Source organism: Macaca fascicularis, chromosome 20 (assembly GCF_037993035.2).
Source record: "Macaca fascicularis isolate 582-1 chromosome 20, T2T-MFA8v1.1".
Taxonomy (NCBI): domain Eukaryota; kingdom Metazoa; phylum Chordata; class Mammalia; order Primates; family Cercopithecidae; genus Macaca; species Macaca fascicularis.
Window position 1 is genome coordinate 10,536,251 of NC_088394.1, and position 22,391 is coordinate 10,558,641.

At 42.0% G+C, this 22,391-nt stretch overlaps 1 protein-coding gene across 2 annotated transcripts in view; it reads right to left on the reverse strand.

Annotated features, from left to right (window-relative positions):
- The window catches only part of GRIN2A (glutamate ionotropic receptor NMDA type subunit 2A), a 431,623-nt gene that overhangs the window by 39,927 nt on the left and 369,305 nt on the right, over positions 1-22,391 (reverse strand). For both annotated transcript variants that reach the window (XM_005591232.5, XM_005591230.5), the window contains exon 12: positions 6,298-6,485. In XM_005591232.5, the coding sequence (XP_005591289.1) occupies positions 6,298-6,485 (188 nt within the window). The remainder of the gene's footprint in view (positions 1-6,297; positions 6,486-22,391) is intronic.

The following is a 22,391-nucleotide window of genomic DNA, read 5'->3' on the forward strand; positions in this document are numbered from 1 at the left end:
CTGGCAAAAGTTGCAGTACAAAAGGAACAGAGGGAACCTGATGAACTAAAATTGTGTGTGTGTGTATCTGTATCTTTCAAATATTTAACATATGATTATATGTCCAAATATGATATAACTAGGGTCAGTCACTAGTTTTAAAACTTGGAGAGTCCGGGCAAAATTGGTTGAATTGGTCACTCTATTCATGTTATTATTTTTGGAGACGAGGTCTCACTCTGTCACCCAGGCTGGAGTGCAGTGGCATGATCATGGCTTACTGCAGCCTCAAACTCCTAAGCTCAAGTAATCCTCCTGCCTCAGTCTCCTGAGTAGGTGGGCCTACAAGCATGTACCACCATGCTCAGCTAATTTTTAAAATTGTTTTTGTAGAGATGGGTTTTTGCTATGTTGCCTGGGCTGATCTTGAACCCCTGGATTCAGGCAATCCTCCCACCTCACGCTCCTGAGTAGTTAAGATTACAGGCACGAGCCACTGCACCTAGCCTAATATAATATCAATGAGAGAGATATATGTGCCATATCTTTAGAATATTTCACATATACTATATATATAATATATATATAATCTATTATATACACCTAAATATGATATAGGTGCAATTGAATATACCATATACATAATTTTTAAAATATATAATATATACATCTAATTTTATGTGTTATATGAACTCAGACTAGATGTCAGGGACGAGTAATGTATACTAGAGTTTAAAAATAAATCCACAACCATTAAAACTGAGCTAAATACAAAGAAGATTAAATGTTTCTCAATGCTAAAAAGTATTACTTATAGCTAAGCTGACCCGGCCGCCTGCAACCCAGGTTTCTCCTTGCAGCTTGGTTTAGTGGAAAAATGATCAGAATTGGACTCAGATGAACTAGAGCCAATTGTTACCTCTATAAAAGTCTGAACAGGGTGTTGTCCATTGGCTGGTAGCATCAGCATCACCCGGGAGCTTGTTAGAAATGCTGGGTCTCAGGCTCCACCCTAGACCCACTGAAACAGAGTCTTTGTTTTAGGAAGATCCCCAGGTGATTCTTGCTCATGGTAAAGCTAAAGAAGCTCTGCTGCAGTTCACTTGACCCACTGGAGCCTCATTGTCCTGCTTTGTGGAATGGAGATACTAAGAGATACTTCAGAATGTTATATACAGGCTTACTAGGATATTATATGTGATGTGCTTGGCATAATGCTGAACCATACATGAGAGGCCCCAAAACAATTTTTTTCCCTCCTTTTTCTCTGCACCATTTGTGTCTGAACAATAAAATTAGGCATTCTTGTTCTTCTCGGTATCTTGTTTTCTGGTCCCTAGATATCAGAAGGGTTTGACCTTTATGGTCTTTCTTCCGCTTCTTCAAATCCCAGAATCATTTTTTTGAAAATCACAAAATGTATGAGATAGATGGGACCTATGGGATCCTCTGTTCACCTTTACTTCAAAGCCAGAAATGCCATTCTTTAAGTCCAAGGCTTACCCAGTCTTCAGGTTCTCACTCAAGTGTCACCTTTTAGGGACCAAGCAGAATCGAGGTACTCAATAAAGAGTTGCTGGGTGCTGGATGAATAAATGGCAGAGGCTTCTATGAACCCTGGCCCATTCTATTTTTTGTCTAAATCTTGTCACACTTGTTTTCTTTATGAATCATTCTGTCCTTTATTCTTATATTTAAAGATACTAGTTATGTCTTGTATTTCTCCTTGACCACTCTATCATCTACCCAACACACTTAAGAAGAATATATATGTATATACATATACATACATAAGAATATATACCACATATATAACACATGTATGTATATATGTATTTATGTCTACATATGTGTATATATACATATATGACATAAATTTATATATGTGAATTACTAGACACGTTTCAATTTTAGGATAAGATGTTTTGCATTTATACATCTGTTAACCTACTGGACTGTAAGTTCATTGAGGGTAAGAAGAAAAAGACCATGACATCCCCTTCTTAGAACATCAGTGCCTACGAAGGCATCTGTTTCTCAGTAAGTGTTGGGTATCGATGCTGATCAATGCCGGAAAATGCCAATGAGCACTGCTACTCCAGGACTGAGACTCAAAGATGCCATGGTGCACTCTATCATTTTAGAAAGACCACAGACAATTAGATGGGAAAAGGAAGGCCACATCTTGCTAGGATCTTGTGTATGCTTCCAGGCAGATGAGCAGTCTTTTTCCTAGGGAAATGCGTGGCAGGCTTCACGTAAGAGGTTCCCTCAATAACCAAACACTCCATTCAAAGGTTATATTTACATAGCTCATTAGGAAAATTTTTATACTTTTGACACTCATTAGACTCATAATCGTCCACTGAAGCTACTGTATAACAAGAGATAAACACTCCATTCTAGATAAATAATTAGGTACTGCTCAGCACTGTGCTCTTTACACATCTAATTTTAGAGCATAATTAATCCTGCTGAAGCTGCATACGATAAGTGAAATATTTATGCAGCTGTGTTAATTCATGTATTTACTCCTAGAGAGACATTCAGAATTGGTCATGGCTTTCCGGGAAGATCATCTGGAGACACCCCCTGGAGCAATGGCATTTTCTCTCCCAAGTCTTTGCCTCCAGATGGCCTCAAGAGAGGAAGCTGAAAAGACACACTTCCCAAACCCAACAGTCTGACCAGGAAGGCAATGAGCCAGAACAGAAAATATCTATGAGAACCTAGATGTTCTGTAAGTATATCAACAAACCCCTGGCCCATCTGGATGCTTTTACTGTTTATTTTTTATTTGATGCAAAGAAGACCTTTATGTTTAGCACCACAAACGTCGTTTCTATGTTACTAACTTGACTATATTATTGCCAGTGCAACACTAAAGAAGTTGTTTGATACTAGAGTAGTGCACAGGCAACTATGGTGATGATGAGAAGGAGAAGGATGAAGAGGAGGAGGAGGGTGGTGGTGACGGCCATGATGATGGTGGTGATGATGGTGGTAATGAGGATGATGGCATTGGTCATGATGATGATGATGATAATGACTGATGGTGATGATGATGGTGATGGTGATGATGATGATAATGATAATAATGATATCAGAGGTGTGTGAACCAGAACAACTCTTTATCTTAAATAGGAGCCGGGTAAAATGAGGCTGAGCCCTACTAGGCTGCATTCCCAAATGGCTTAAGGCATTCTAAGTCACAAGATGAGATAGAAGGTGGGCACAAGATATAGATCATAAAGACCTTGCTGATAAAACAGGTTGCAGTAAAGAAGCCGGCCAAAACCCACCAAAACCAAGATGGCAAAGAGAGTGACCTCTGGTCATCCCCACTGCTACACTCCCACCAGCGCCATGACAGTTTACAAATGCCATGGCAATGTCAGGAAGTTACCCTACATGGTCTAAAAAAGGGACGCATGAATAATCCACTCCTTGTTTAGCATGTCATCAAGAAATAACCATAAAAATGGGCAACCAGCAGCCCTTGGGTCTGCTCTGTCTATGGAGTAGCCATTCTTTTATTCTTTCATTTTCTTAATAAACTTGCTTTGACTTTACTCCATGGACTCGCCCTGAATTCTTTCCTGCATGAGATCCAAGAACCCTCTCTTGAGATCTACATCAGCACCCCTTTTCTGTAACAACGATGGTGATGGCTAACATTTATTGAACCACTTCTATGTTACAGGGTCTATGCTAAGCTATGCACTTGACATGTATTCTCCCATTTCATCTTCACACCAACCTTATTGGTAAATATTTATGTATCCTTTCACAGATGAATAAACTGAGGCTAAAAAAGATCACTTCTTTCACAGAAGTATTTGTAAATGCAGCAGATTTAGTTCAGATGTGCACTAAACTACTCCTTCCTAAAGGATTTACACATCTCAAGAGTTGAATTAGTCATCTTTGATAGATATCTTAGAGAATTAAATGTAACAACAGTCTTCCCTAATTGGTCCCCTTCCAGAGGAAGGTCCCTGAAGTAGAAGCTTTGCCCCTTACTAGCTAGGGGATTTGCCCTCTGAGATTGAATTTCCTCCTCTGTAAAGTGGGAATAAGCAACATTTAACCTCATAAGGTTATGAAGATTACATTGAGGAACATATATAATGCATCCAGTATGATGATTGACATATCCAAGTCCCTAAATATGTTAGCTGTTTTATAATAGATGGTTCGAGAATGACACCAATGGTGGGTGGGGCTAGAGTTAGAACTCACTTATTTGACAGATACCTATCACATTTAAAAGTTTCCTGCTGAATGAAATACATCTTAATATCAACCATTCATCTACACACGTATTTATTCATTCAACCCTTTATTGACCAATTACCTGTGATGTTCAGTGTTTTGTTTTAATGCTGGAAACAAGACTCCTGTTTGCTGAGTAGTTCACCCCCTGTAAGGGTGTTTATCCACCCCCGTGACAGGCAAAACATTTGGCCCCAATTCTTCAGTGTACTCTCAGTGTCCACACTTTTGCCATAAAACTTCAAAATCTGTCATATGAAAGGTAGAGCATACCCGCAATCCCTTGACCATGAACTTGGACACCTGACTTGCTTTGGACAGAAGGATATTAGCAGACATGAACATGACCAAGCAGCAGCTTGAAATGTGCCTGTGCAGCTAGGCATTCCTTTCTGTGCTTCTGCCATAGCCAGGAAAAGAGTTTCCCCAGGTAGCTGCTACCCTTTCAGCCTGAGACACAGCATAAACACGTGTGGAGCAGAGACCACACTGTTGAATCATGGGCTTGTGGCAGGAAGCAGAGGCACTATCCCCACCCCAGGCAGAGCTTTTCCACTCAACCTGCGCTACCATGAGGAAAATAAATGCTTATTGTTGTACGCCTCTAAGATCTCACAGCAAAAAGCTGACCAACACAGCCACAAATCATTATTACACAACAGAGAACATGGCCAGTGATCTGAGGAAGGTACGAATGCCCTAAGGGGAATTCAAAGACTCAGATGTTCTTATTTGGGAGTTAAATATAAAACACCTTTCGCATGCTTGATGGCACTGTGAGAATCTAGGATTTAATTCTGTGAATAGAAAGCAGATAAGAAGCCAGAAGTAATTGTGCACTTCATTCAAATTCACACCAACCCTACGCACTAGCTAACCTCTGCCTATTTTGATATTGCATTTCACCGTAGTGGTAACTAGATTTTTCTCTCCCACCTCTAGCCCAGCATAGCACATTCAGTAACCATCTCTGAATATAGCCTCCACCTATTAGAATGGTGCTTCTGCCCTCTGGCCTGAGCCTTTCTATCCCCCTCATACTGAGCTCATTTTTGGTGTTAACCTGCTATCTGAGCTGACTTTGCTTTTTCCATGTCCTCAGTGTTATTAATGAAAAGGAAACCAACCTGCCATTCCAAGCCATGGCCAGTCTCTAGAGGCCATGCCAGGAAACTCTGGGCTACAGTGAGATTACCAGCTATGAAGTAGAAAGGGCAGACAGGAGGAAATGCTTCTGGTGACACAGCTAGCCCAAGTGGCTGTTTAGTTCTATAAATGCCACAGTCTCATTAGGCTGTAACAGAGATTGAATTTCCTTCATTCCTCCATGGGAGAAGAACATGAGTTGCCAAGTTGGTACAACCTGACCCCACCCTGAGTCATGCCTGGTGAGTCTAGGAAAGAGTCTTTGACCTCAAAATGCATCAGGAATCCTTTCTCTGGAATGAAATTGGGACTGATTACAGCCTAGTTATGTAATTTTGTACAGCAGGGTCTCTCAACCACAGCCTACCAACATGTGCGGTTGGATAATTCTGTGTTTTGTGATGTAGGGGCTGTCCTGAACCCTGTAAGGTGTTTCCCTGCATCTTCTAGCCCTGGCCTCCACCCATGAGATCAGCAAGCAGATTCTCAGCCGTGATCAGTGAATGTGTCTCCAGGTACTGCCAAATGTCACCTGGGGGACAAAATTGCCCTTTACCCTCTGAGAACCACGGCCCTAGAGATAAGGCCTATGAATTCCCACTTAAGGCACCAGGACTGCTCTGTCTCCTGTCTTTTTCTAAACCTATTTAACTCTTTCCTAAATCCCCCGAGAGAGACTGTATCCTTAGAATACTTTTGTTTGTTAAATTTAGTTATCTAGAATTGCTTTCCATTATAAGCAATCTAAAGAACCATGGTTTCATGTGACAGGAACTCAGTAAATATTTTTAGGGAGCAAACTCATCATGCAAAGATCTACTGGGAAGCCCAGGAACAAACAGAGCAAGTGCGAGGGTCTCAAGTCCCCCTAAAGAAAGGGGTCACCTGGGGTCTTACCATCACCCACAAACTGAAGCAAGGCCAGGTCGATCTGCCTTTTCCAAGGAGAGCCTTTCTGAAGGGCAATTCCATAACCGGTGGTGGCAAAGATGTACCCACTCCCGATGGTCACCAGCTTGCAGCCTTCATCCCTCCCGGCCTTGTAATTCAAGACCGCGGCATCATAGATGAAAGCATCCAGCTTCCTGAAATGACAAGAAACCAGGGGGTCAGAGGGATGGCCAGGTACCACCTCGGGGTCTGGCTCCTGAGGCCTGATCCTGAAAGCATCACACACTTTCTTTCATGCTGGTGATGATGACTCATGGCCTCTCCATCCCCTCATCATAAAAGGATCTATTTTTAATGAGAAGATAAAAGCCAGAACCTTTTCTCTCCAACTTACAAGAGGCAGCTAAATAAAGACATGAAGGATCTATATACCCAAGTGAGTAAACAGTCGAGTTTGCTGGTTTGCTAAGTGTTTGTCCTTAACACTCCCAACAGTGGAGAACACTGGCCTATTTAGAAAGGTTTGCATCAGAACAAAATAAACCACTAAGGGGCAGAAGAATTTGGTGGTAGTATATGTGAAGGAGAAAGGAACTAAATAGGAATGGTATTTTTTCCTCCCAAGAGAAATATGTGTGCTGCTTATTTATCATACAGAAATTATTGCAGAATGTTTAAAAATCCAAATAATACAGAAGAGTATTAAAAATCATTAAAATTAAAACTACCTATAATTCTATAACTCAGATGCAACCTTTGTTGTTAGTGAACAGCCTTCCAAACTTTTTACTGAGTATGCACAAAGACGCATACACAGAGACTGGCAAACTTTTTTCTGTAAACACAAGATAATAAATAGTTGAGGCTTTGTGAGCCATACAGTCTCTGTTGCAGCTATTGAACTCTGCTGTTCTAGGGTGTTACGGGCTGCACTGTGTCCACCCCTAACATTCATACAGAAGTACGATGAACCCCTAATCCACTGTGGCTGGCATCCTTATAAAAAGGAGAAATTTGAACACGGACATGCATACAAGGAGAATACCATATGAAGACTGGAGTTATGCTGCTGCAAGCCAAGAGCTACCAGAAGCCAGGAGAGAGGCCTGGAACAGATAGATCCCTCCTTGGAGCCTTCGGTGGAAGCGTGGTCCTGCACATGCCCTGATCTTGGACATCTAGCCTCCAGAGCTGCGAGACAGTCGTTTCTGTTGTTTAAGCCACTCAGGTTGCATTCCTTTGTTATGGCTGCCCTTGGAAACCAAGACATAGTGCCAAAGCAGCCATAGAGAATGTGTAAATAAACGAACTTTGCTCTGTTCCAATAAAACGTTATTTAGGAAAACAGATGGGTCCATGGGCTGTAGTTTGCCAACACTTGTTTTAATCCTGAAAATGTGATTATGCCACACAAACTATTTCACAAATTGCTTTCTTCTCTCATTCCGTAGTGAATATATTTCCACGTCAATAAACGTAGCACTTTTAAATTTTTTGATATACTTATTTTTATTGAGGTATAATGTATGTGCAATAAAATGCTTGATGAATTTTTACATATGTATATATCCTTGAAATCACCATGCAATTCAAAATGTGGAATGTTATCATTTCCTTAGAAATCCTATACATGCCCCAGAAAACAAGCATCAGGTAATCTCTCCAAGGGCACAATTGTGCCTAAATATTATTATTATTATTATTCAGATGGAGTCTCACTCTGTTGCCCAGGCTGGAGTGCAATGGTATGATCTCAGCTCACTGCCACCTCCACCTCCTGGATTTAAGTGATTCTCGTGCCTCAGCCTCCCAAATAACTGGGATTACAGGTGCCTGCCACCACTCCTGGCTAATTTTTATAGTTTTAGTAGAGACAGGTTTCACCATGTTGGTCAGGCTGGACTTGAACTCCTGGCCTCGAACTCCTGGCCTCAAGTATCCACCCACCTTGGCTTCCCAAAGTGCTGGGATTACAGGCCCTAATTATGATTAGATCCCTATCAGTGGTCCTGGATATTGTTTCCAAATGTTAAAGTTATTTAACAAGGCTGAAATGATCACTGTGGAATGCAGGGATGAACGTCTCAACTCTAAAATGAGTAAGAAAACTAAATTGGAGATGACTCAATTTCATGACACTTTCTCAACCTTATTGCCTTTCTTTCTTTAACAAGAAAACATAAAACAGTGAAGCAAAAAAATAAAAATAAAAATGGCAAAGAGAGGATGTGAAATACTGCATCCTTTCAGAGACAGCTGCCAAAGGACTCCCTATGGGAACAAAACTATTTGGCAGGTTTACAGCCATGTTCTTCATTTTAATTTTTTTGTTTCTATAATGGTTTGAGGTGGCGCAAAACTGTAGGACTTGTCTCATCCATAGAAACACTCTGAAGCTTTGATCTCAAGGTGGGGGAATCAGAGACTTGGTATTAAGCTCTGAGAGTATTTAAAGGGAATCAGATCAAGCAGTAGCAGAAGAGAACTGGGCACTGATTGGCAACAGTGATGGTAACCTAGAACTGTCAGTTGTAACCTAGAGCAACCTAGAGCTTGGCTTGATGACAGCAAGTCAAGAGAAACAGCCAGCAATAGTGAGACCTATAGAAATATGGGATGGAGAGTTATACAAGGTCAAAAGTAATTTGTGTATCGTGGGAGTAAGGTGTGTAACAAGAACACTGGAGTAGTACGTAAAAGGGACCTGAGTTCTAGTCTAGGCTAGGATGATGGTGCAACCTAAGGAAAGTCACTTTCTCCTTTTGGATTTCTGGTTTCTCCTCTGTGAGAGGAGGTGGTCATTGTGGTCTTGCTGAGACACTTGTTCAGCTGTGGCATTCTAAGATTCTATGAGCCAATAGACATCTTCTGTGGCTATCCATAGGGAAATTGAAACTCTGGATAACACATGTATCCTGAGGACTTAGGGCCATGGAAGGTATTGGTCTCTTGAAAAAGCTGAGATACTTGCAACGTCAATACTTCCCATATCCAAGTTGCCATGGAGACACAGAACCTTGGTTTTATTTAGACTTTCTAAGTCCCACCCAACACTCATCTCTCCATTTCTCAAAAAATAAACATAAACACACACACGTACACACAGGCACATTCAAACATTAAGGCCCTCTGTTGGAATTTATGGGGTGAAACCTTCTCCCAACCTGCGAAGCCACTGTGTACTGAGGTGCTGCTGGGCTGGAAATCTAACCATGTACCTAGCAACCACATGAGAGTTGTCCAGAAGCAGTTTAAGTTGGTATTTTATGGACAGGCATAGACATCTGCCAATCAGTACCATATTTCATGACAGGTCTTTTTGAGCTGAGCAACAAACAGACATATGAGTACAAGGAATAAAGAAAGTTTTCTTTGGGAACAAAGTTTGTAAAAGCACAATGCTGAAAAGTCAGACGCAGGACAGCTGCAAAAGATGTGGTTGACTCTGACCAATGCAATTACACATTCGCATGACTGGGGTGGGCTGGTGGTCATGCTCTCAGAGGGGTCTGGCCATGGAGGGGCACAAATGGGCCAGCCCTCCATGGCCTGACTGTCATCTTAGGGCCATGTCAGAACCAAAGTAATGACAACACAGAAAGGAAACCGTAAGGCCACACGAACTGGTTTCTAGACTCTAGAAAGCTGGGGCCTACACACAATGGCTATAGATAGCTGCATGTTTAAAAACAACCTGGGGCATACACAGTCCCCTTTAAGGGAGATGGTCATTGTCTGAGACACCGTCTCACACCAGTCAGAATGGGCTATTATTAAAAAGTCAAAAAAATAACAGATGCTGGCAAGGTTATGAAGAAAGAGAAATGATTATACACTGTTGATGGGAGTGTAGTTTAGTGAAACCATTGTGGAAAGCAGTGTGGCAATTCCTCAAAGATCTGTACTGGGTATATACCCAAAGGAATGTAAATCATTCTATTATAAAGATACATGCACACATATGTTCACTGCAGCACTATTCACAATAGCAAAGACACAGCATCAACCTAAATGCCCACCAGTGATAGACTGGATAAAGAAAATGTGGCACATACACACTATTGAATACTATGCAGCCATAAAAAGAACAAGATCACGTCCTTTGCAGAGACATGAATGGAGCTGCAGACCATTATCCTGAGCAAACTGATGCAGGAACAAACTATGAATTAAAATAATAGCAAATGGAATCACTAATAATCACTTTGAAAAAAAGAGATGGCCATTGTCTGCAAGGTGTTTTATAAAATACTTAGCATTTTACAGACATCATCCCACTGAGGCCTCACAACTATCCAGTAGCAAGATATGATTATTATTGTTGTTATTATTTTCCTATTCTGTCTATGAGCAGAAAAGTTTCAGAGAGGCTAAGGCAGCCTGGGGCTCCATGGTGATATTTCCAGACTTTATATTATAAAACCCTCTAGGACCACACTGTCCAATAGAACTTTCTGCAATGCTGGAAATGCTCTGACACGGTCTACTATGAATGTTGAGCACTTGAAATATGGTTAGTGCAACTGAGTTGTAGATTTCGTTTAATTTCATTGATTTAGATTTTAACATAGGGGATCCCACGTGCCTATGGACTATTGGCAGTGGACGGCACAGCCCTACATGTTCCGTGGCAAGCAAGGGGGAGGCTTAGGGAGCAGGACTCTGGGTCTCCCTTCTTGCTCTGACCCAAAAAGTCTACTTTTGATCTGTTTTCTATCGGAAAAAATAATTGTTCCCGTTGTTAGAAATAAAAATCCCCTAAATCTCTGAGGTTTGTCATCAGGGACTTTGGGCAAAGCACCTGTATTTCTGAGGCTCAGTTTTCTCTATGAAAAATGGATCCAACTTGCTGGGCATGGTGGCTCACACCTGTAGTCCCAGCACTTTGGGAGGCTGAGGTGGGTGGATCACCTGAGGTCAGGAGTTTGAGACCAGCCTGACCAACATGGAGAAACCCCGTCTTTACTAAAAATACAAAAAAAAAAAAAAATAGTTGGGCAAGGTGGCACATGCCTGTAATCCCAGCTACTCAGGAGGCTGAGGCAGGAGAATAACTTGAACCTGGGAGGCGGAGGTTGCAGTGAGCAGAGATTGCGCCATTGCACTCCAGCCTGGGCAACAAGAGCAAAACTCCATCTCAAAAAAAAGAAAAATAAAAGGAAAGAAAAATAGAGCCAACATTATTTGCCCTTAAAGGGCTGTTGGGAATAAAGTGATATAAGTAAAGTATGTGTGCAATGCTCAGAACAAAACAAATGCTCAAAACACATAAATGCATTTGATCAAATTCAGATTTTATGGCAAAGGGGCTCACCAGTTTTATGGATCCTATAGGAGAAATCCAGTTCTGCATACTTTATATGCATTATTATATTTTTTTGGTCCTTCTCCTTGTGCAGGGATGGGCATACTACTGCTTTCCCTATTGTCAGATGGAGAAACTGAAGCACTGAGCATTAAAGTGACTCAGCACCATCACCCAGCCCATACATGTCAAAAGTTGCATTGGAACCTACGCAGTCTGACACCAAAGGCAACTGACATAACCACTGTGACCAAGCCATGTTATCCATAAGACTTGTGGAGTAAGTGGAGGCAACTCTATTACTTAGGAAATTCAGATTGGGGATTTTAGCTATAAATAAGCCAAATGTTTTGAAAGAAGAGGCAAGGATGGGGCCAGAGCAGCCAGAGTTTCAATAGTTGTGGTGGGTTGTTCCACTTCATCTGTCTCATTCCTAACAGCCGCACAGTCATCTAAGGGGCTGGAGTTACCTTCATAGAAAACTCTTGCCCCTAACATAGTCTACTGCAGTCCATCGGAAGACATTTAGGTGTAGGTGGCCATAGCTTCTTGTTGAAGATGGAGGGTAAGAAAGAGAAAAAAGGCCACCTGAAATAGAAATCTGCCATATTTCAAGTGCTTAGTTTCCATAGTAGACAGTGTCAGAGTATTGGTCCAATGTGGACCAACAGCATTTAGAGGGGTTGAGCTGCGACTGCTGGATGCAGAGTGACTTGTTGCAGCCTGGTATTGGCAGCACTGGCTTGGAACACCATTGAGGGGCTGGTTCCTTAGAACCAAGAGCAGCCAACTGAAAGCCCAATTAAAAACACACAGCTAAGGGAACTCAGTTACTCTTCTCTGCTTGGTGCATATTCTCTTCCTTTTTTCAAGAGGAAATTGTCTTTGTGCCACATTCTCAGTTCCTACCAGGTACCAGGGTTGTGTTTCTCCCACTGGGTAGCAGGAGGTTCAGAGGTCAGGTCTGAGAACTGTGGGATGTTGCCCATGATGAGGACAGAGATCCCATCTGACACACTGGAGTCCATGGCACCTTTCTGTCTCCACTCCCTATACAAGATGTTGGAGAGGAGTGATCACTCTTCTCCAATGTCTGTGACAGACCAAAGACACCTTGGCTTTCCATCATGAGGGCTAGAGCAGTGCTGGAGCCCAAATGAACTTCACGCTATGCTGGCTGCATGACAGGCTCACCCCCTGCCAGGCGTCTTAGTGGCTGTGCGGGTGCCATTACCTTCTCCATCACCGGCAGTTCCTCAAGGAGCACAGATGATTAGAAATGACAGTAATTCAGAATGAGAGGGGGAAATAAGACCTCCTCTCTGTAAATTAGCAAAGAAGCAAGGTAAGGAGGGATGTCACATGTGCCCCATGCTACTTTAACCTAGTGGTTTCCTGCCAGACTTATTGACAGCCCTCAAGAGCTGCTACAGCTTTCACAAGTGTGTAGATCTGACCCCATTCCTTTAGTCTGTGGGTCTCTCTTATACCTGCACAATGGCCTTGAAAGTCCAGTCCTAGCCCCAAGACTGTTTGTTGGCAAATCTAATTGTCCCTACACCGGGGAGGACCATACCCCACAGTCGAAGCATGGACACGTTAGGGATGGGAATTTGTATTGTCAAGTGACTTGACATTTCCTAATCAAAAGTTTCCGGTTTTAGCTCATCATCTTCTTATGCATGTTTGCAGATGCTCTCTGGGGGTCTCAGCACATTTAAAGGCTAATTATATAGTTAAAGTTAATTATTCATTCATTAACATTCAAGAAGCCTTTAACAAGACACTGCTTGTCTTGATGAATTAATGAAACCAGCGTGTGCGTGTGTGTGTGTGTGTGTGTGTGTATGTTACTGAAAATTAAAACATCTCTTTGATGATAACTGAATGTATTTTTTTCAGGTCAAACCAAACACTTGCCAGGAAGAGAAACACATTAACACGTGAGGTCAGTTGGCATGTTTGGGCAACTGTGGAACAGGGAACACAATTCAGATTTACCTTCACCAGCTCCATGAGTGAAGCCCGGTCATGGGACCTCTCTGAGCTTCAGTTTTCTCATCTGCAAGACGGGAAATAATACCTTATTACAGGGCTGGCTGTTGGATGGATTAAAATGGAAGTGAAGGTGTTTTGTTTGTAATTGCAGATGCCGATGGGATTTAGGAGATTGTCTGGCAGTGGTGGTATCACTATGCAGAGAAGCAGTGGAGGTGTGGAGCACCACCAGGTACCCATCGGGGAAGGGCATTCATGATCCCCAGAAATGGTACCACTGGGGCATGACAACCTTTGAAATTGTTTACTTGGGCAAGAGACACTCAACCTATACAGAGACTATCTGCCATCAGCACAGGATGGCCTAAAACTGGCTTTGGGAAAATGGCCTAGAATCACATTTTGATTCTGGGTTTGTGAATACAAACTCTAAAGTCAGAGTTATACCAACATTGATGAATTTTCACAAAGGAAGCATTTTTCAAAGCAAACTCCATTAAGCTAATTTAATTCCTCGATCGATGTCTTGCATAGCATAGTTAAATCGTTTCCAATTTTTTTGGAAGCATTTTTACTGGGGTCAATTCTTTTGTGTTTAAATTTTATAAATATTTGCTTCATCAATCAGCATTTGGACCACAACAAATTTTACTAATTTATAACTTCTGACATTTTGAGTTCCCTTTTGTGGTTATTATTTCCACTAAGTCCAATTCTCCTGGGTCAAAATTGTACAGAGAACCAAAATTAGCTGAGAAGATTTGAGTCATCTATGGATTTTTAGTCAATACCAAATTTCACCCTATGTGCTTTCAGCTCTTGTCAGTTTACTTTGTGTGGGTTATTTCTACCAATAATAATCACTGTGAATTGGGCAAAAAAGATGGATGGTTAATATTTATTTTTTAGCTGAGAATAAATCCTGAGCGATTTTATAAGACAGAGGTGGTAAGAAGCAGAGAAGAGGAGAGGATAAAAGAGAGGAAGAGAACTAGGCAGGAGGAAAAGATCCAGATGGAAGGAGGTACCAAGCAAAACAGGAAGACAGAGACAGAAAGAGAGAAAGAAGAAAAGATGAGAAAGAGAAAGTGAGAAAGAGAAACAGAGAAGGAGAAAGAGATAGTAGTGAGGTACAGACAGGGAGAGAATAAAAAGTGAGATATATTAATTGCAAGAAACTAAGAGAAAAAAAAGGAGGGAAAGAAAGAGAAAGAGGATAGAAGAAGGTGATGAGGAGGGAGTGAGAAGGACGGTGATATAGTTTCGCTGTGTCCCCACCCAAATCTCATCTTGAATTGTAGCTCTCATAATTCCCACCTGTTGTGGGAGGGACCTGGTGGGTGATAAGTAAATCATGGGGGCAGTTTCCCCCATAAGGTTCTCATGGGAGAGAATAAGTCTCATGAGATATGATTGTTTTAGAAGAGTTTTCCCCTCTTACTTGGTTCTCATTCTCTTTTACCTGCCACCATGTAAGACATGCCTTTCGCCTTCCACCATGATTGTGAGGCCTCCCTAGCTACATGGAACTGTGAGTCCATTAAACCTCTTTTTCCTTATAAATTACCCAGTCTCGGGTATGTCTTTATCAGCAGTGTGAAAATGGGCTAATAGAGAAAGAGAGGGAGAGAGAGAGGGAGAGAGAGAGGGAGAGGGGGAGAGAGAAAGAGGGAGGGTGGGGATAGAGAGAGACAGACAGAGAGAGAGACAGAAAGAATACCCAAGAGATGGAATGTACCCACTTTGTCTATTGACTGCTAATTTCAAAGAGAGGGAAGGACTGAAATGGTTGAGCAAATCCATCTAGCTGTAAGTACTTTGTTTCTGTTAAATTTAATGTTGGACCCAAACTGACTATGCCCAAGGAGTTGACAGAGTATGTAATCCAGTCTCTTCATTTTTCAGATGAGGACACTGAGGCCCAGAGATCTCTGCTCAATGTTTCCAGACCGGCCTGTCACTCACCAAAGCAGTGCGCCTTCAGGACACCATTGCCGGGCTCCTCCAGTACAAGGCCTCTGCTGGGACGCAGGGTCAGAGAACTGGCTCTGCACACTTTGTGGAAAGTTGGGCAAGTCTAAATATTTCTCTAAGCCTTGATTTCCCCATCTGACAGGAAGGAAAACATAATCCGTCTCCTATGTTGGTGCACTGGTTGAATGAAGTCACAGTCATTAATTTGGTGAATTGCAAAGCACTATGCAATACTGTATTTTCTTCACCACAACTCACGCTCTGACATCGGCACAGTATTGGTTCTTTCTGGAATGTTACTCTTTATGGAGCTTCTTAGAGTGGACTTTTCAAGGGTTGGGATCAGAGCTAACCATTCTGCTGCCGATTTCATGAAGCATAGCATTTTTATAATATTAGAAAGATGGCTCAAAAAGGTTTCCTTTGTTCAGACTTTTCTTGAACATTTACTATGTGCTGGACTCTTTGCCTGAATATCTCATTTAATCTTTGCAATGCACTTCTAAGTGAAGGCAGCACAATTAGTATAATTTTATAAGAGCGGAAAACTGTAGTTTAAGATGTTAATTAATTTGTCCAAGGTCCCAACACTGGATGTTACTGGAGTGAGAATTTGAATCCAGGATGCTTAGCCTTTAAGCACCCCATCATACTGTTAGTAGTGATGACACCGCAGAACTTGTCACACAGAGAGGACTGAAAGACAGGGACTCCCGGGGGCCAGAAAACATGAGAGTGAAAGAGAGATTATGAAAAACATCGAGATTTGTGAAAATGCTATTATGTCTTAGATAGAGTGCAGGGTACTTTCCATAAGTCAACTTAGTTATTTCTCAGAGGAATTCCAGGAAGTGGGATTTTACACATGTGGGAATTAGGCTCAGGGAAGTTATTTAATTCACCAAAGGTCACACAGCTGGTATTAGAGACAGAATGTTAAAGTAGGCATTTTTTACTCCAAAATCCACTCAGAAAATATAAAAATAAGCAAATCAAATAAATTGACTATATAAGTTTGAAGGCTTTCAGAAAATATAAATACTTACACCAAGAAATTCTATGTCCTGGTTTCATTCCTAGAAAACCACTTGTAGGGGTACACAGAGGAATCCCCAATGATCCTTAACACAGTCATATGACTGATAGCCCTCATCCCATCCCCCAAAAAAATCTAGTAAGAAGAAAATGCTTAAAAAACCTCTGATGCATGCATATCATAGAATTCTTTCCAGCAGTCAAAGAGAATGAAGGCAAAAAATGGAAACCTCTCCAAAATATATCGTTCACTGAAAACCAAACTGTGACATACTGCATAGAGTTTGACAGCATTCCACAGAATAAAATTGTATTCTTATGTGCAGACATTAATATATGCAAATGCAGACTGGGCACGGTGGCTCATCCCTGTAATCCCGGCACTTTGGGAGGCCGAAGTGGGTGGACTACTAAAGGTCAGGAGTTTGAGATCAGCCTGGGCAACATGGTGAAACCCCATCTCTTAAAAATAGAAAAATCAACTGGGCATCATGGCACACCCCTGTAGTCCCAGCTACTCAGGAGGCTGAGGCAGGAGAATCACTTGAACCTAGAAGGCGGAGGTTGCAGTGAGCCAAGATCGTACCACTGCACTCCAGCCTGGGCAACAGAGCAAGACTCCGTCACACAAAAACAAAAACACATACAAATGCATATAATAAAAGTCTGGGAGAAATGGAACGTACATCAAACAGATAACAGTTTGGCATTGAGATGCCAAGCCAAAGGAATGATTCGTTATCCGTATTTTCATTTTTTCTTTTTTACAACGAGGATATATTTTTTAATGAGAAGCAATATAGCAAAATGGTTAAGGGCATAACTCCTAGAGCCAGTTCAAATCCCAGCTCTGAAGCTTACCATCACTGTGCCTGCATCATGACTTAACTTATCTATATAGTGGAGATGCCAGGCATGCCAACCTCACGGAGAAGCTGTGAAGATTAAATGAAGAGTTACAGGTAATGCACTCATAAAAGCTCCTGGAGCCAGGCACGGTAGCTCATGCCGGTAATCCCAACACTTTGGGAGGCTGATGAGGGCGGATCCCCTGAGATCGGGAGTTTGAGACCAGTCTGGCCAAGATGGTGAAACCCCATCTCTACTAAAAATACAAAAATTAGCTGGGTATGGTGGCGCACACCTGTAATCTCAGCTACTCTGGAGGCTGAGGCAGGAGAATTGCTTGATCCTGGGAGGTGGAGGTTGCAGTGGGCCGAGATCGTGCTGTTGCACTCCACCCTGGGTGAAGGAGCCAGACTCTGTCTCAAAAAGAAAAATACCTCCTGGCATGGAGTGATGGCTACCTAAACAACCGAGACCAGGAGGCAGGGGATAGGGATGGTACGGGAAATCGACCAGCACAATTACCACGTGATGGTGGGAGTTCACAAGCAAGAATCCACTTTGCATACCTCTCTGCTGTGCATCCCTGTGGAATACAACACCACTCCTCACAGCATACCCAGATAAAGTACTGGACAGCATCGCCTCTTCCCCTGGTCCCCAAGACAACTGAGGACAGCCTCCTCTGGCAGTGCTGATGTCAGACACCTATCAGGAGGTGATGATGGGAAAACCACACTACAGCCTAGGTGAGTATACCTCCAAATTCATGTCCACCTGGGACGTCAGAGTATGCCCTTATTTGAAAATCATGTCTTTGCAGATATAATTATTTAGGGATCTTGAGATAAGTCATCCTGGATTTAGGGTGGGTCCTAACTCCAATGGCTGGAGTCCTTAGAAGAAGAGACATACCGAGGGAAGAAGGTTACCTGCAAATGGAGGCAGAGATTGGAGTGATGCAGCCACAAGCCAAGAGATACCTGGAGGCACCAGAAACTGGAGGAGGCAAGGAATGACCCTCACTTAGAGCCTTCAGAGGGAGCAAGGTCCTGCTGACACCTTGATTTTGGGCTTCTGGCCCCCGGAACTGAGATAATAAAATTCTGTTGTTGCATCCCACCACGCTTGTGGTCATTTGTTATGGCCACTCTAGGAAACTACTTCACTGGGGACACCTGAAGGTGCAGTACCTGAGTTCCTATCACTCCTCCACCTGCATTTCTCTACACGAGGAAGGAGGCAGGGCTTGCTTTGGGAGAGGCAGCTGTCCGGGGTTGGCCCCGGGCACTTTCCATGGGGTGTAAACAGTGTCTTCTAACCTGTGCTAGAGGCTTTCGGTGGCCTGAGTGAGCCCAGTGCCAGGAAAACTCACTTCTCCCTGCAGCAAGAGAACACACAGGGCTGATACATTAACACCATGACCTTTTTAGCACCTGGGTCAGTGGAGATGTGTTTATAATTTTACGGTGGGGAGAAAGGAAGCTGAGCTATTCCAAATCTGCGATGCTTCATGGGCAAGAGCAACTTCCCAGCTCCTAACCCCACGACCTTGTAACAGATAGGTACAACCCTTGCCAAGCTGTTCCCTTCTCAGGACAAGCAGAGGATTAGCACAACATCACGGGTCAGAAAAGATGTTAGGTCTTCAACTGAATGCTGCCACTACTACTCACTAGATGTTAACCTTCGGATGAGCTCTGGCTTCTGCCTGAACTTCAGTGTCCTCCTCTACAAATGGAGAAAATGACTGTCTGGCAGAGTTGAATCAGGAGGAAATGAGATCACATGTTTGAAGTTCCCATGTGAGTTCAGCAAGCAATAACAAGAGGTGGGCCAGGTGTGTGGGGGCTCACACCTGTAATTCCAGCACTTTGGAAGGCCGAGGCAGGTGGATCACTTGAGGTCAGGAGTTTGACACCAGCCTGGAACAACGTGGCAAAACCCTGTCTCTACTAAAAGTGCAAAAATTAGCCAGGCCTGGTGGCGCACATCTGTGGTCCCAGTATTTGGGATGCTGAGGCACAAGAATCACTGGAACCCGGCAGGCGGAGGTTGCAGTGAGCTGAGATCTCGTGACTGCAGTCCAGCCCCGGTGAAACTCTGTCTCAAACAGACAAACAAAAACAAACAAGAGGTGATCCCTAAGGATATAGAACCTGCCAGGGAGTTCCTGCTTCTTCACAGTTCTTCCCCAAGAGGAATTTTCTGACCATGTGCTTCCTGTGGCTTGGCTCGAATAGAAGAAATTCACTTCCTCCACCCTCTAGCTCCATGCATTCATTTATTTTCCTCATTTCAATGGAAGAAGAAACATTAGCCCTTTTGAAACAGTAGTAAAGATTTTAAAGAAAAAAAGAGATCTTTTGAAGTAAAAATATGAACAAAATTGGTACTAGGTTTTGTATAATGGTGGGCAATTAGAAATGGCCTTAATTGTGGAATATGAGAACAGTCATATTTTTTATTTTGTTTACATTGGGACTCAAAGCATGGACTCTGCAGTAAGATTGATCCCAGACACGCTGCTTAATCTGTCAATGCCTGTTTCCTCAAAGGTGGATGAAAATCATGATAGTCACCGTCATATAGGGTTGTCATGATGTTTAAGTTAGATAATGGAGGCAAAGCATTTAAAACAGTACCTGGCACTTAGGTAAGCTCCCAATAAATGGTACCTGTTGGTTAGAAATACCTCACTTGGGCTGGGTGCGGTAACTCATGCCTGCAATCCCAGCACTTTGGGAGGCTGAGGTGGGAGGATCACCTGAGGCCAGGAGTTCAAGACCAGCCTGGCCAATATGGCAAAACCCCATCTCTCCTAAAAATACACAAATTAACTGGGTGTGGTGGTGCACCCCTGTAATCCCACTACTTGGGAGGCTGTGGCATGAGAATCACTTAAACCTGGGAGATGGAGATTGCACTGAGCTGAGGTAGTACCACTGCACTCCAGCCTGGGCAACAGAGCAAGACTCTGTCTCAAACAAAAACAAAAAAGAAAGAAAGAAAAAAGAAATAAACAAACAATAAAAATAAAAACAAACAATAAAAAAAATAAAAAACAAGAATTGCTTTGTGTCCAAAGCAATTCAGGTAGCTCACATTCACTGTAATAGAATAAGGTTTACACATATGGATAAAGCAATTGGAGTTAAGTGAATTCAGAAGTGGAATAGTAGCTCGGCCTTAGGGAAAGTCAGTAAACAGATACTCAGGCCACAGGCTCCACAATTATGAAAAAAGAATCATGCGTTAAGCTCTGAATTGTGCGGTAGTCCAAGCAAAAAGAAACCTGTAAGTTATTACAAGAATTGTGTTGTCCACAAGATCAAAGCATGCCTCAAACAGAACAAAGCAATGCTCTTCATTGTACAGAAGTGTGAGGGATGCCACAGGACGACATTCTCCACAAGCTGTCCTATAATAACCATATCAGCAACCTTTTCAAAAATAACTATTTCTTGTAGTACCTTTCAGTGCTAGTTAAGGCATGATGAAAACACAAAGCAGTAAAAGCTAAATTAATTAATATTCCTCTAGCTCAATGAAACTATCACCTGGTCCTTAAATGTGGAAACTAAACAACAGAACTGTCCACTTTGGTTGCAAAAAGCAAAACAAATTTGCATATGCACTGATTCAACTTGTATGAATTGTATACACGCGTTGACAATACAAGAATGAAATGCAGGAAAAACTACAGAATTATAGTCAGAAGAAACTTTTTTCTAGCTATTGCCAGTAATACTGTGTTGCTGAAAATTTGTTAAATGTGAAAGAATGTAAAGTCCATCATCCCAATCACCTAGCAGCATCTCTGATAACATTTTGATATATTTTTTAGTCTGTCTTTTTACCTTTTTTTCCATCTCTGAGTTTAAAGAATTATGATCTCACTTTATTTAACTCCCCCCCCAACAATTTTTTCTACTTTAAAAAATGTTTTATAGGTGGCCTTGAAAATCCTTTAACGTTGTTTTAATAGAGCTTACCAGGAAATAATTCCAAGTACCAAAAAAAAAAAAAAAAAAAAAAAAAAACCAAAGAAACAAAAAAAACAGATGTCTGTGTTTATTTGAGTTTTTATTAAGGAAAAAACTTCTTAACTCTATGATGTGGAAGCAATTTTTTTTGAGCTTTGTTTGCAGTGTGGGGGTGGATCTCAGAAACCAGGTCATTGTCGATCTGATTTTCTCTGGAGATGATGCTATCCCATTTAGAACAGCTCACTGAATCCTGATGTCTATGGTCGCTTTCGAATTCAGCAGCTGGAAATGAACCATTTGTGTTTGATTCTGTTTGGCTGATAAAATACAGCAAATAAAATCCGCTCAAATGGCATCTTTGAAAAAATTTGCTCTGCTGAGCAACTGAACTTCAGTGAAGATCCTTATACTCTTCTGGTTCACCTTTGCCTTGGGAATGCCAATATCCCAGAACCAGTTTCTTTTGAGGTTAGAAATAATGCTGTGATTTCACCAATTCTCAGATCATCAATTAACAGGATATGTACTCTATCATGTATGCACATACGTAATATCTAACTTTAGCTTTCAACTCTCCCCTGAACCATAATCCCACGTTTCCAACTGCTTAGGGCGGCATTTCCAAGTGGGGAAGTAAGCCTAACTTCCATACTTACTAATTCTGCAATGTAGTTACTTAGCTGAATAGCCTATTGGGTAATTAGGTTAACAATGGTGAACTTCAGATTCTTCATCTCTTAAAAGGGATATTAATGGTATCCAGATTGTAGGGGTGTTGTGAGGATTGAGATTAGGCATGTGAAGTGCTCAGGGCTGCAGTTCACTAATTGTAAGGTCGCATTAAGTGCAAAGATGCCTGCAGATATGATGATGTGTCCCAAAGGCACTTCCAACTTAATATGCCTAAACCTAAACTTACATTTTGCCACATCACCCATCCTGCACCCTCCTCC